This window comes from Staurois parvus, unplaced genomic scaffold (assembly GCF_062004578.1).
Source record: "Staurois parvus isolate SC_StPar_1 unplaced genomic scaffold, SC_StPar_1.0 ptg000574l, whole genome shotgun sequence".
Lineage (NCBI taxonomy): Eukaryota > Metazoa > Chordata > Amphibia > Anura > Ranidae > Staurois > Staurois parvus.
Genome location: NW_028318370.1, coordinates 4,251,723 through 4,265,854, shown reverse-complemented (window position 1 = coordinate 4,265,854; position 14,132 = coordinate 4,251,723). Strand labels below are relative to the sequence as shown.

At 47.5% G+C, this 14,132-nt stretch overlaps 1 protein-coding gene across 1 annotated transcript in view; it reads right to left on the bottom strand.

Moving 5' to 3' along the window:
• LOC149450469 (interferon-induced GTP-binding protein Mx2-like) overlaps positions 1-14,132 on the bottom strand; it is a 68,812-nt gene that overhangs the window by 13,016 nt on the left and 41,664 nt on the right. The window contains exons 11-12 of the mRNA XM_089691922.1: positions 11,938-12,096; positions 7,091-7,167 (exon numbers count right to left, since the gene is read on the bottom strand). Coding sequence (XP_089548048.1) covers positions 7,091-7,167; positions 11,938-12,096 — 236 coding nt within the window. The remainder of the gene's footprint in view (positions 1-7,090; positions 7,168-11,937; positions 12,097-14,132) is intronic.

Here is a 14,132-nt window from a genome sequence, read left to right as displayed (position 1 = left end):
AATATGTCATGGGTCCCTGTACAGCCTCCCATTGCTGCTGTCTCCATCGCAACACTGTGCCATGTGCCACTTTCAGGTCTCCTCACACTGCTGGTGGGTTCCATTTTGTCATAGGGTGCTGGCAGATTACGGGCCTCTTATTGCTGCTGCCAGGCCCGTAATCTGCCATGGGCCCCCGTACCGCCTCCTCATGCTGCTGCCAGGTCCAGAGTGTCTCATGGGTCCCTGTATGGCCTCCCATTGCTGCTGTCTCCATCGCCACACTGTGCCATGTGCCACTTTCAGGTCTCCTCACACTGCTGGTGGGTTCCATTTTGTCATAGGGTGCTGGCAGATTACGGGCCTCCCATTGCTGCTGCCAGGCCCGTAATCTGCCATGGGCCCCCGTACCGACTCCTCATGCTGTGACGTTGCAACAAGGTGGAATTCAACCCTACATATGTTAACCGCCTTTACGAACAGCGAAAGGCCATCACCGATTTCCTGATGTTACAAGCGGATAAAGGTACTCCCCTGTGTAACTTAGATGTCAGACATTGGCAGCTCATGCGTGACACCCGCCGCTTGCTCAGGCCCTTTGAGGAGGCCACGCTATTCGTGAGTCGGCAGGACTATGGGATGAACGACGTCATTCCTCTGTTGCACGTCCTGGAACAAATGCTGTTAACAATGGCTGGTCAGGGTGCGGTAGACGTGGCGCACAGATCTCAACGCCACATGACCCCTGTGGGGGCAGGACAGGAAGAAGAGGAGGAGGTAGAGGAGGACATTGGTGCTCAGGAATTATTGAGTGAAATGGGTGGTTTTTCCACTCAGCGGACAGGAGTGGAGGAGCAGGAGCATCTGGTAGAGGAGGAGGAGGAGACAGAGGACCCAGACGCACCGTGGCAGTATGCTGTGGAGATGGAGGCAGGGAGTCCCTCGCATTCTTTGGCACAAATGGCCCATAGCATGCTCGGTTGCTTGCGTAGCGACAGCCGAATAATAACCATCAGACAGAGGGATGACTTTTGGCTGTCCACCTTGTTGGACCCTCGCTACCGTTCAAAAATGGTGGCCTTTTTCACACCTGCTGAGAGGGAGGCCAAAATAACGTACTATAAAAACCACCTATGTAGTCAGTTGGTCTCTGCCTTTCTGCGCCAACGTCCATCCTCAGACACTGTGGGCCCTGTGCGCTCGCGTTCCGCTGCCATGGCAGCAGGGGAGGGGTGGGGTGGTAGGAGCAGTGGCAGCTCCACCAGCAGCGGCTGCCTCAGTCTGCAGTCGATGATGAGTAGCTTTCTTCACCAGCGCAGTGAGGAAACTACTAACCAGCCGCAGCAGCAGCAGCATCAGGTGGACCTGGAGCAGGACCTCAAACAACAGGCTTGGGCCTACTTGGACAGCACCCTGCCAACCGAGGTAGACAATCCCCTTGACTACTGGGCAACGAAACTTGACCTTTGGCCCCAACTAGCTGAATTTGCCCTTGAAAGGCTGTCATGCCCGGCCAGTAGCGTGGCATCGGAGCGCGTGTTTAGTGCGGCAGGAGGTATTGTAACTCCGCGGAGGACACGACTGTCCACCCAAAGTGTGGAGAGATTCACGTTTGTGAAAATGAATCAGGCGTGGATTAGTCTGGATTTCAAACCACCAGTTCCTGACACAACTGACTAAATCCACCATGAATCATGCCCCAAACATGTTATTATTTTTAACATAGGCCTCTGTATGGCCTTCAATTTAAGCTGCTTACGCTTCGCCACTCTGCCATGGGCACCTGTACCGCCTCCTCTTGCTGCTGCCAGGTCCAGAGTGTCTCATGGGTCCCTGTACGGCCTCCCATTGCTGCTGTCTCCATCGCCACACTCTGCCATGTGCCACTTTCAGGTCTCCTCACACTGCTGGTGGGTTCCATTTTGTCATAGGGTGCTGGCAGATTACGGGCCTCCCATTGCTGCTGCCAGGCCCGTAATCTGCCATGGGCCCCCGTACCGACTCCTCATGCTGCTGCCAGGTCCAGAGTGTCTCATGGGTCCCTGTACGGCCTCCCATTGCTGCTGTCTCCATCGCCACACTCTGCCATGTGCCACTTTCAGGTCTCCTCACACTGCTGGTGGGTTCCATTTTGTCATAGGGTGCTGGCAGATCACGGGCCTCCCATTGCTGCTGCCAGGCCCGTAATCTGCCATGGGCCCCCGTACCGCCTCCTCATGCTGCTGCCAGGTCCAGAGTGTCTCATGGGTCCCTGTACGGCCTCCCATTGCTGCTGTCTCCATCGCAACACTGTGCCATGTGCCACTTTCAGGTCTCCTCACACTGCTGGTGGGTTCCATTTTGTCATAGGGTGCTGGCAGATTACGGGCCTCCCATTGCTGCTGCCAGGCCCGTAATCTGCCATGGGCCCCCGTACTGCCTCCTCATGCTGCTGCCAGGTCCAGAGTGTCTCATGGGTCCCTGTACGGCCTCCCATTGCTGCTGTCTCCATCGCCACACTCTGCCATGTGCCACTTTCAGGTCTCCTCACACTGCTGGTGGGTTCCATTTTGTCATAGGGTGCTGTATGGCCTCCCATTGCTGCTGCCTCCACCGCCACACTGTGGCTCCACACTCTGGTTTTGGCCCCGTGACTGCCCAAATGAGTGAAGTGTGCGGTGATTCTAAGATCGACGGCACTCATCTGCATGTCATACTGACTGACAGTATTATTTCTCTTCCCCAGCAGACTCCAAGGGCATTTAAATTAAAGGTACAGTGTTCTGCACTAATATAAAGGCTCTCTGAAGCCTAGAAACACCCTTTTTATAAGTTAAATTCGCAGCGAATATATTCGACTCGAATCGAATTTATTCCTCGAATTCGCCGAATCAGCCGAATCGAATTTTTGAATACTTCGCTCATCTCTAGTCAGGACAGTACAGATATCCCCCAAATGTCAAGACGGTACAGATATCCCCCAAATGTCAGGACGGTACAGATATCCCCCAAATGTCAGGACGGTACAGATATCCCCCAAATGTCAGAACGGTACAGATATCCCCCAAATGTCAGGACGGTACAGATATCCCCCAAATGTCAGAACAGTACAGATATCCCCCAAATGTCAAGACGGTACAGATATCCCCCAAATGTCAGGACGGTACAGATATCCCCCAAATGTCAGAACAGTACAGATATCCCCCAAATGTCAAGACGGTACAGATATCCCCCAAATGTCAGGACGGTACAGATATCCCCCAAATGTCAGGACGGTACAGATATCCCCCAAATGTCAGAACAGTACAGATATCCCCCAAATGTCAGGACAGTACAGATATACCCCAAATGACCCCTTATTGCAAAGTAGACAGTCCAACATATTTTATAAGAGGCATGACAAGTTTTTTGAAGTTGTCATTTTTTTGTCATAATTTTTTGGAAAATTAAGAAATTAAAAAACATTTTTTTCCACAAATTTTTTTTGCCTACTGTCACCAGTGCAGTACAGCATCAGCATATAACTGGTGTGGCGGTGATCAGGGACACTGACTGGTGACAGCACAGAAAAAAAACATTTTATAATGTTTTTTCAATTTTGTTTTATTGTTTAATTATTTTTTTTAATACATTTTTTTTCTCTTTAATACTTTTTTTTTCATATTACACTATGACCAAGGTAGTACAATGTTACCATAGTAACATTGTACTACTTTGGGGAGGGCGTCATATGACAAGACAAGAGGTGTCAAATATAAATTAACTACTTCCTGCCCGGCCTATAGTAATATGATGGCCAGGTGGGTAGTAGTTAATTTATGTTTGACACCCGCACCAGAATGCATGAATGCGATGCGATTGCAATGCGGTGCAGGAAATGCACAGGATTCCCAGCGTTTCCCACACCACATTGGTGTGAACCTGGGCTTAAGTGTACATGGAGCCCTATGCTTCTAGTTTTCGTAAATAGATATGAAGATATATTACATTGCTTGTTTTAAACCTTTTTTTTCTTTTTACATTTCTTCAGTTGCTTCCTGGTTTATGACCTAGACCAGGGGGTCTTTAAACTTTCTAAGCAAAGAGCCAGTTTACTGTCCTACAGACTTTAGGAGGGCCAGACCGGAAAATGTCCCGGCATCAGTGGGAGTAAACCATGCTCCATCTTTGGTGTTAGTGAGAGGAGTTGTGCCCCATGATGGTGTCATTGGGAGAAATTGTGCCCCATCTTTGGTGTCATTGGGAGAAATTGTGCCCCATCTTTGCTGTCGTTGTGAAAAATTGTGCCCCATCTTTGGTGTCATTGGGAGAAATTGTGCCGTATCATTCGGAGAAATTGTGCCTCATCATTGCTGTCATTGAGAGAAATTGTGCCCCATCTTTGGTGTCATTGGGAGAAATTGTGCCGTATCATTGGGATAAATTGTGCCCCATCTTTGGTGTCATTGGGAGAAATTGTACCCCATCATTGGGAGAGATTGTACCCCATCTTTGGTGTCATTGGGAGAAATTGTACCCCATCATTGGTGTCATTGGGAGAAATTGTGCCCCATCATTGGTATCATTGGGAGAAATTGTGCCCCACCTTTGGTGTCATTGTGAGAAATTCTGCCCCATCATTGGTATCATTGGGCCCCATTCTTGGTATCATTGGTATCAGTGGATTAAATAGTGCCCCAAAGGCCAGATAAAAGCAAGCAAAGCCACATCTGGCCCCTGGGCCACAGTTTGGAGACCACTGGCCTAGACCAAAACAAAGTTTTACATCCCTGAAGTCTTCAGAAGGGGCTTTTTCAGCTAAGCACACCTTCCTGCCTGCATGCCTGAGCTAAGGGCAGATGGATCCCAGAAAGTAAATGCTACATGAATCATCTGCCCTAACTCAAGATGGCTGTGGCTAGGAATGCTAGGGGGCGTTTTTCAGAATTGCGCCAATTCCGCTCACAATACTATATCACTCATAGGTGACTGGAACCTAAGGAAAAGTCCAGGAAAACAAGATCAAACAGAAACAAGGTAGAAACAAAGTCAAAGAGGAGCACAGGGGAGTCTGTTCTGACTAAGAAAGGCAATAGCTGAGATCTTACAGTTTCTGCTTTTAAAATGTACTTCTGGGGAAAAAAAAAACTATATTTCCCTCTCCTCATTTCCATAAAATAGGGGGGAGGTGTTCTGTAGCACAGCACAGGAACATCGGGCAGGGCTAGGCTGATAAGACTGCTTAGGATTTGTGCAGCTTTGTCAGCTCAATCAAGAAGTTAGGAGCTCACTGAATTTCTGGCAGATCAATTGGCATCTGTTTTAGGTCAAGGATACATTTTTACGTCTTGACTCTTCTAGGTGATGCTAAAAAAATGAAGCAATACTCACCTACATTCGGGAGCTGTGCCCTGCAGGACCTCATCAGCACAAAATGTCCAGTCATGGGGTTAAAGGACAATCAAAGACTAAGCGCATAATGTGGATGTGGGGTGTCATGACCCTGCCCCAAGAAATATCACCACGGTGTCCTTCAGTTACAGTGTGCTGTATATCAGTGAGGACCACCCAGCCCAGTGTGCTGCATACCTCATATGTTTGCACTTTAGAGATACAAGTCGAATTTTAGGCACCCCCTGCAATAAGAATTTCATTTTTGGTGAGTTACTTCCTAAGGGAAAATACTTCTATAGGGCTGCAGACCCTACAACTTTCCTCATTAGAACACTGAAAGTGCTCAGGTGGTTATAATGAACCCAGACACTCCCATTCAAGAGTCATTCTTGCAAGAACGTACTGGAACAAACAGCTTTTTCTTCAAAACAGAAAAAGGTAGGAATCTGCCAAAAAGTTTGTTAACGTGTTACTAAACCACAGACCCTGCATTCACTATATCTGGTCTCCTCGGACCCTGCATTCACTATATCTGGTCTCCCCGGACCCTTCATTCCCTATATCTGGTCTCCCTGGACTCTGCATTTACTATATCTGGTCTCCCCGGACCCTGCATTTACTATATCTGGTCTCCCCGGACCCTGCATTCACTATATCCGGTCTCCCTGGACTCTGCATTCACTATATCTGGTCTCCTCGGACCCTGCATTCACTATATCTGCTCTCCCCAGACCCTGCATTCACTATATCCAGTCTCCCCGGACCCTACACTCACTATATCTGTTCTCCCCTGACCCTTCATTCCCTATATCTGGTCTCCCCGGACTCTGCATTTACTATATCTGGTCTCCCCGGACCCTGCATTTACTATATCTGGTCTCCCCAGACCCTGCATTTACTATATCTGGTTTCCCCGGACCCTGCATACACTATATCCGGTCTCCCCGGACCCTGCATTCACTATATCTGGTCTCCCCAGACCCTGCATCCACTATATCTGGTCTCCCCGGACCCTGCATTCACTATATCTGGTCTCCCCAGACCCTGCATTCACTATATCTGGTCTCCCCGGATCCTGCATTCACTATATCTGGTCTCCCCGGATCCTGCATTCACTATATCTGGTCTCTCCGGACCCTGAATTCACTATATCTGATCTCCAACAGTACACACAACATGGAAGTGCAATTATTTTAGTAAATATAAACTGCTAAACACCTTTTCTCATCAGCAGTATATAGCAGTCTTGTGACTTCTATCAGTGTCCAGCAGAGCACTGGTTAAAGGGTGTAGGAGGAGTTGTTTTTTCTGCTCTAGGAGGATGCAAAACCCCTGACTCTCTGCCTGGATTGTGCTGATTGGCCCTGTGCTGTACGCATGCACTCTCTCAAGAAAAAAAACCTCTCTGGCAATACACACCAAACTGAGCATGTGCAGAGTGTCTCCACATGATATGTTTTATCAGGAGATAAGAGGATCAGCCTTTTTACACAATGCAGAGGATTAACCCCTTAGGTTCCACAGTGAGTACAACAAGCATGCTTTACTGCATCTACAGACTGATTGTACTGTTGTGGGTTTGGTAACACTTTAAAATCCTGTATATAGATCAGCCGGGTGCGGGGGGGGGGGGGGGGGGGGGGTTTGGTCCACAAACGTGGAGTTACATTTTTAGGAATTTCAAGATAAAATATTAGTTTGTAAAAGGTGAAGATTAAATCGTTTTATTTACCAAAAGAAACGGAATAATAAGCCCTACCTTTGCACTTCTGTACAGATTGGGGAACTGCTCAAAATGCTTTACAGCGATGTTATTGAAAGATGTTCGGACCAGGTCTAAGAGAAAACAAAACAGATGAGAACATAGAATTCCCAAAACAATAACTTGAGTGAGATACTGCACTAGCCCTGGTTCACAGCGAATGCGGCTTTGAAAGCGAACTACTTCAGCGCGAATTCAAAGCCGCAGATCAGTGTGATTTACATTGCAGCTGATTTCATTGCAGATTGCAAATTCATAAACAGAAGTCTAAGCAAGTCGCAATGAAATTGGGAAAAAGTAGTGCATGAGTCGCGGTGATACGAAAGGGTTCCATTGCTGGCAATAGGGTGCAAATTCTCCTGCGATTTGGAACTGTGGAATCACAAGACAAGTCACACCGGTGTGAACCAGGGCTCAATGAAAGTGGCGGAGTCTCTTCATTCCTGTTGTTGATGCCTCATTTTTATTAAATGATGCAATCAAATGGTTCAGCCCGGGTTCACACTAATGTGGTGCGGCACATCGCATGTGATTCGCAACGCATTCCTGTGCAAATCACATGCGATCTCTGAGCAGTTCAATCTATTTTATTTATTTCAGGTACTTATATAACGCTGTCAATTTAAGCAGCACTTTATATATATATTATACATTCACATCAGTCCCTGACCCTCAAGGGGCGTACAATCTAAGGTCCCTAACTCACATTCATACATACACATACTAGGGACAATTTAGACAGGAGCCAATTCACCTACCAGCATGTCTTTGGAGTGTGGGAGGAAACTGGAGTATCTGGAGGAAACCCACGCAGGTACAGGGAGAACATGCAAACTCCAGGCAGGTGGTGCCGTGGATTTGAACCGACGACCCTAGTGCTACCAGGTGGAAGTGCTAACTATTTAGCCACTGTGCTGCTAATGATGCTGATGTATAGCCTTTACGGGTGTAAAAGAAATCAGTGTAAAAAAAAGGAAAAAAAATCTACATCACACCCCACAAGTAGTACAGTGTCACTATGGTGACACTGTACTGCTAGAGTGACAGTATGTTAAAAAAAACAACCGATAAATAATATAAACACAGGGAGAACATGCAAACTCCAGGAAGGTCGTGCCGTGGTTGGGATTTAAACCAACAACCCTCGTACTGCCAGGTGGAATTGCTAACCATTTAGCTACTGTGCTGCCCGTACATTTTGTGTGGCTCAAATCACTCTGTATCGGCACCAAGAAAGTGCAGAACCCTCTTTTTTGTCTGCACCAGAATCGGATCGCATGGGTGTGAACACCCATGTGATCAAATTCTGCACATTGATTTCGGGGTGTTGTTAACTTGAAATATACACAAGCAATGGTGCGATTATGATGCAGTGCGGAAACTGGACAGAAACCAGTGCGAAGCGATCCATAGCAAAGGCTGCAACTGATCCAATCACCAGCCTAATGCAGCAACCTCCAGGAGCAGGGGCGGACTGACCATTTGGAAACTCGGGCACTGCCTAGGGCCCGGGTTCAGTAGGTTCCCCATGAGATGCCCCTGGTACCTTTTTCATAGGCTTTTTTGAGTTTGGGCAAGGACACAGGAGCCCCATGATCCCCTATTGCTCGGGGGCCCCATGAGTTGTCAGTTCGCCCCTGTCCAGGAGTACAAAAAGCCTCAAGCATGGTTCTCCAAACTATGGACTTCAAGCTGTTAAGGGACTATAGGCAGGGCTGCTGTTAGAAACCACGGGGGGCCCTTACAGCCAACCTGACAGCCCCCCCCCCAAACCACAGGGCGACATACAGCCAACTTAACAGGGCCTGTGTCTCAGCTATGAATAAATCACTCACTGTGTTCATTCAGGAATGAAAGGGGCTGGTAAATTACTAGAACCAATCCCCTGTATGTTCCTCTCTGAAAGCTAGCCGGGGGGGGGGGGGGGGGAGGAGAAGAACCCAGCTTTCAGCTGCTGCAGGGAGAGCCATACAGGGGATTGGATCCAGTAATTTCCCCGTTCATCCTTCCTGCCCACATCCAATTCACCCAGCTGCCTGGGCCCCCCTGCTGGCCTGAGACCTGTACAGGAGGACTGGTGGTACCCCCTTATCCACAACCCTGACTTTAGGTCTCACCATGTCTCTGCCTCTGGGAGTCATGCCTGTGACTATCAGTGTCTTGCAATGTCTCATGGGACCCGAAGTTCCTCAACAGCTGGAGGGCCATAGTTTGGAGACCCTTAGCTTAGAGAAATGGAAATCTCGCAATTGGTGTCCTGTTTGCTGTGCAAAGATGCCAAACTACTCCCCCCCACCCAAATGTGTGAAGATTATGGGGTTGATTTACTAAAGTCAAATAGACTATGCACTTTGCAAAGTTGCTGCAGAGCTTAGTAAATGAGGAAAAGTTTCACATTGCTAAGAATACTCAATCACATGTACGGAAAATTAAAAAATTGCATTTTTGCTTGCACATGATTGGATGACGGAAGTCAGCAGAACTTCTGCTCATTTACTAAGCTCTGGAGTAACTGCAATTTGCAAAGTGCACCATCTATGTGCCTTTAGTAAGTCAACCCCTATGTGTCAGCAAAATCCCCATCATCCCCAAAATAAATCACTAATCTGCACACAGGAGTGTGAAGCTACAGGGGGGAGAGAGCACAGACTGCACCTCCTCTCGGCTCTCTCCTCCTCCAAAGATTTGGCTTGTCACTAATCTGACAGGAATAGTAATGCTGCTGTCACTACTCTTGTCAGTTTGTAACATCAGGAACTCTCCTTGGTGCCCCCCCCTTCACCTCACATGATACCAGTGCCCAGGGCAGCCGCCCCTAGTGCCCAGGGCAGCCGCCCCTTCTGCCCACCCCTTGTTCTGGCCTTGCCTGTTTGACTTTCATTCATATTTATATAGGGAATAAACTTTACCTGTCTGCCTTTGTGGTGATGTGGGGTAAAATATTTATAAGACAACCACAGTGCCACAGTGCAGGTACTTTGTGGTGCCTTTAAGTACCTGTGTTACTCCTAAAATTATTGTAAACCCATCTTTTTTTTAATAACAAACATGTCATAGTTGCTTGCTCTGTGCAATGTTCTTCTCGGGTCCCCCGCTGGCACTCCTGGCTCCTCCCCCCTGCCGAGTGGCCACCATAGCAAGCCGCTTGCTAAGGGGCACTCATGCTAGAGTGGGGAGAGAGCACAGACTGCACCTCCTCTCAGCTCTCTCCTGCTGCAAATATTTGGCTTGTCACTACCCATGCTAAGGGGCACTCATGCCAGAGTGGGGAGAGAGCACAGACTGCACCTCCTCTCGGCTCTCTCCTCCTGCAAAGATTTGGCTTGTCATTACCCTTGCTAATCTGAAAGGCATAGCAATGCTGCTGTCACTACTCCTGTCAGCTTGTAGCATCAGGAACTCTCCTTGGTACCCCCCCCCCCCCCCCATTCCACCTAACATGTCACCAGTGCCCAGGGTAGCCCCCCCTTCTGCCCACCCCTTCTCCTGGCCCTGCCTGTTTGACTTTCATTCATATTTATATAGGGAATACGTTCCAAGCAGGGGTGTAACTGCATCAACATTTGGATGCGGTCCCCAAGAACCTTTCTGCTGTCATTGATCTTATTATAAAGCATATCTATATCTGGGACGGTTAGCGGGGGAGCTGTCAGCATAGTCAGTACATAGTAGTGAGGAACATTGCTGTGAGGAGTTCTCAGGGCAAAGGGCGTCATCAGTTCATGGAGCTAAAGGGTGTATTAATAAAATAATTAGTTGTGCGAATGCCTCACCCTTGGCACATCCATTACAAAACATCCTTGCTATGTGTCTAATATGTGTATTTCTATGATCATCAGCTCCATCTGTGTGGTCATAATGAAGAATTTTGCTGAAAAATACTACATTATGGCCACTAGATCTCCCAGCAATAGGATCCCTAGAAACTGCAGAAAAAGTACTCACCTACTTCCATGTGTTGATCCCTTGCTGGCTGGATGAGTGAGCCATTGCTCCTTGTTGATGGAAATGCTTCAAGAATGGAAGTTGCCAGCAAGGGACTGACATCTCATCCAGCTAGCAAGGGAGCACCACATGGGAATTGGAGAGTATTTCTCTTACGCTCTATAACAAGGACCTACCAGCAACAGGATCACTGGTGCCAGGCGGTACCACCTGTCCTCCTGTACGGGGCCCAGGCCAGCAAGGGGGCCCAGGCAGCTGGGTGAATCAGATGTGGGCAGGGAGGATGGTCAGCTCATTGTGGGGGGCAATTACTGGAACCGATCCCTTGTATGGCTCTCTCTGCAGCAGCTGAAAGCTGGCTTCTTCTCCTCTTCCTCCTGCTAGCTTTCAGCTGCTGCAGAGAGAGCCATACGGGGATTGGTTGCAGTGATTGCCCCCCCACCACACCCATGACCATCCCTGTTCACAATACGTTTCCCCCTGCTGTTCAGGTCCCCCTGTATACCCCCACCCCGCAGAGCCACTGCCTCCCTCCTCTGCTTCCTAAAAGCAGCTGCAAGTACATAATAGGATCCTTCAGGATGGAGAGGGGGAGAAGGGTCCTGTAAATATGTCACATTTACTAGCCCCTTCCTTTCCTGAATGAACACAATGAGTGATCAGTACTCACTGTGTTCATTCATAACTGAAGCATAGTAAACTGTTTTTTACTTAAGGAGGAGGGTGCTGTCAGGTTGGCTGTATGGGACCCCGTGGTTTCTAACAGCATCCCTGACTGGTGTGACATGGCTCTTTGAAAGAAAGATTTTTGAGAAAGGGGATTCCTACTTCACCAAGCAACACATTTATTATGAGATCACAGGTCTCCTTCCCATCAGTAAATTGGACTGTGTTCCTACCAGTTATTTCATTCAGCTTCACAATCGCTGGCTCTTCGTACGTCTGAATTTGCTTCTTGGCAACATTTTCAAATGTTCTGAAACTTACAAAGCCTGTCATCTCCCGACCTCGGTGCTGCTCCTCATAGACCTTTATGTCATCTCTTAGGTCCTCAGCATCTGAAAATGAAGTACAGCTGAAGGTTTTTCTTCTCCTAATCTCAATAACAATCACGGAACATGATTTTACATTAATAGGATGTGGAGTCAAATATATATAAGGCAACCACAGTGCCACAGTGCAGGTACTTTGTGGTCCCTTTAAGTACCTGTGTTACTCTTAAAATGATTGTAAACCCATCATTGTTTTTTGTAACCACTTCCCGACCGCCCTAGAGCAGAACTACAGCTACAGGGTGGCAGGGCTGCGCAAAATCACATATATATATACGTGGGGCCCTACCCGCGCCGCCATTGGCGGCCTCAGCTGTCGATCACCGGGTACAGGCCGGTGATTCCCCACTGGCACCCAGCGATCGCCGAGCATCACTTGGATTCTGCAAAATCCTTTGGCACAGTTCCCAATACATGGCTAATGTGTAAGGCTTGGAAAAATCTTTATGTAAATGGATAGAAAACTGGCTAAAAGATTGTATTCAAAGAGTAGTGGTTAATGATTCATACTCTGAATGGTCTGGGGGTGTCAGTGGTGTACCCCAAGGTTCAGTGGTGTCAGTGGTGTACCCCAAGGTTCACTGTTGGGACCCTTACTTTTTAATATATTTATAAACAATATCGGGTCTGGGATTATAAATCCCATTTCAGTCTTTGCAGATGACACCAAGCTGTGCCGTGGAATAACATTCTTACAGGATGTCTCCAACTTACCTCAATGCTCTGTTTAACCACTTGGCACCCGCACTATAGCCGAATGATGGCTACATCGCGGTTGTCCAGTTCTGGGAGGACATCATATGACGTCCTCCCAGAATGCGCCCTCCCGCCTTCCTCTGGATCAACTGTGGGTGTAGAATTATAACTTTTTTTTTTATGGTTAACTGGATGGACTTTTGTCTTTTTCCAGGCAAACTAACTATGTAACTATGTAATCACTGATGGAGGAGAGGTCTGTATGTAAACAATACAGATCTATCTCCTGTCAGCTCCTGCACACTGCTTTGTATAGCTCTGCATAGCAGAGCCAAACAAAGTAGTGTGCTTACATAGTAAAGCACAGCATACAGTAAAACACACACAGCACACAGTTAACCCTTTGATAGCGCCACATGTTAACCCCTTCCTGCCCAGTGCCATTAGTACAGTATCAGTGCTTTTAATTAGCACTGATCACTGTGTTAGTGTCATTGGGGATGTCAGTGATAGCCAGTGTCAGAATGCCCTCCACAGTCCCGCTATAAGTTGCTGATCGCTGCCATTACTAGTATAAAAAAACAATCAAAAAATTCTAGTGTATATACCTCCATTTGTAGACGCTATACCTTTCACGTAAACCAATTAATTTACATGAATGCCCGCCGCAATCCCGCTATAAGTCGCCGATCATCACCATTACAATTTTTTAACAGATTCAGTATATAAACCAATTAATTTACATGTATTGGGATTTTTTTTAGCAAAGACATGTTGCAGAATACACTTTGGCCTAAAATTAGATTTTTTAAATTTTTTTACTGAACATGTTTAATAGCAAAAAGTCAAAGATATTGTTTTTTTCTCAAAATTGTTGGTCTTGTTTTGTTTATAGCACAAAAAACGCACAGGCGATCAAATACCACAGAAAAAAGCTCAATTTGTGGCAAAAAAAAGGACATAAATTTAATTTGGGTGCAGCGTTGCAGGACCGCGCAATTGGCAGTTAAAGTAACGCAGCGCCATATCTCAAAAAAAGGGCCTGGTCAGGAAGGGGGGTAAATCTTCTGGAAGGCAAGTGGTTAATAAAAACATGTCATACTTACTTGCTCTGTGCAATGTACTTCTTGGGTCCCCCATGGCACCCCTGGCTCCTCCCCCCTGCCGAGTGACCACCATCCCTTTGCATTGACACACAGAATGTGGCTCAACCCCACCCCCTGCTCCCTCCTCACTAGCTTTGATTGACAGACATGAGAGCCAATGGCTCTTGCTGCTGTCTCTGAGCCTATTAGGAGGGAGAAAGCAGAGAGAGGCGCTGCTCTCATGGACAGTGCTGGATCGAG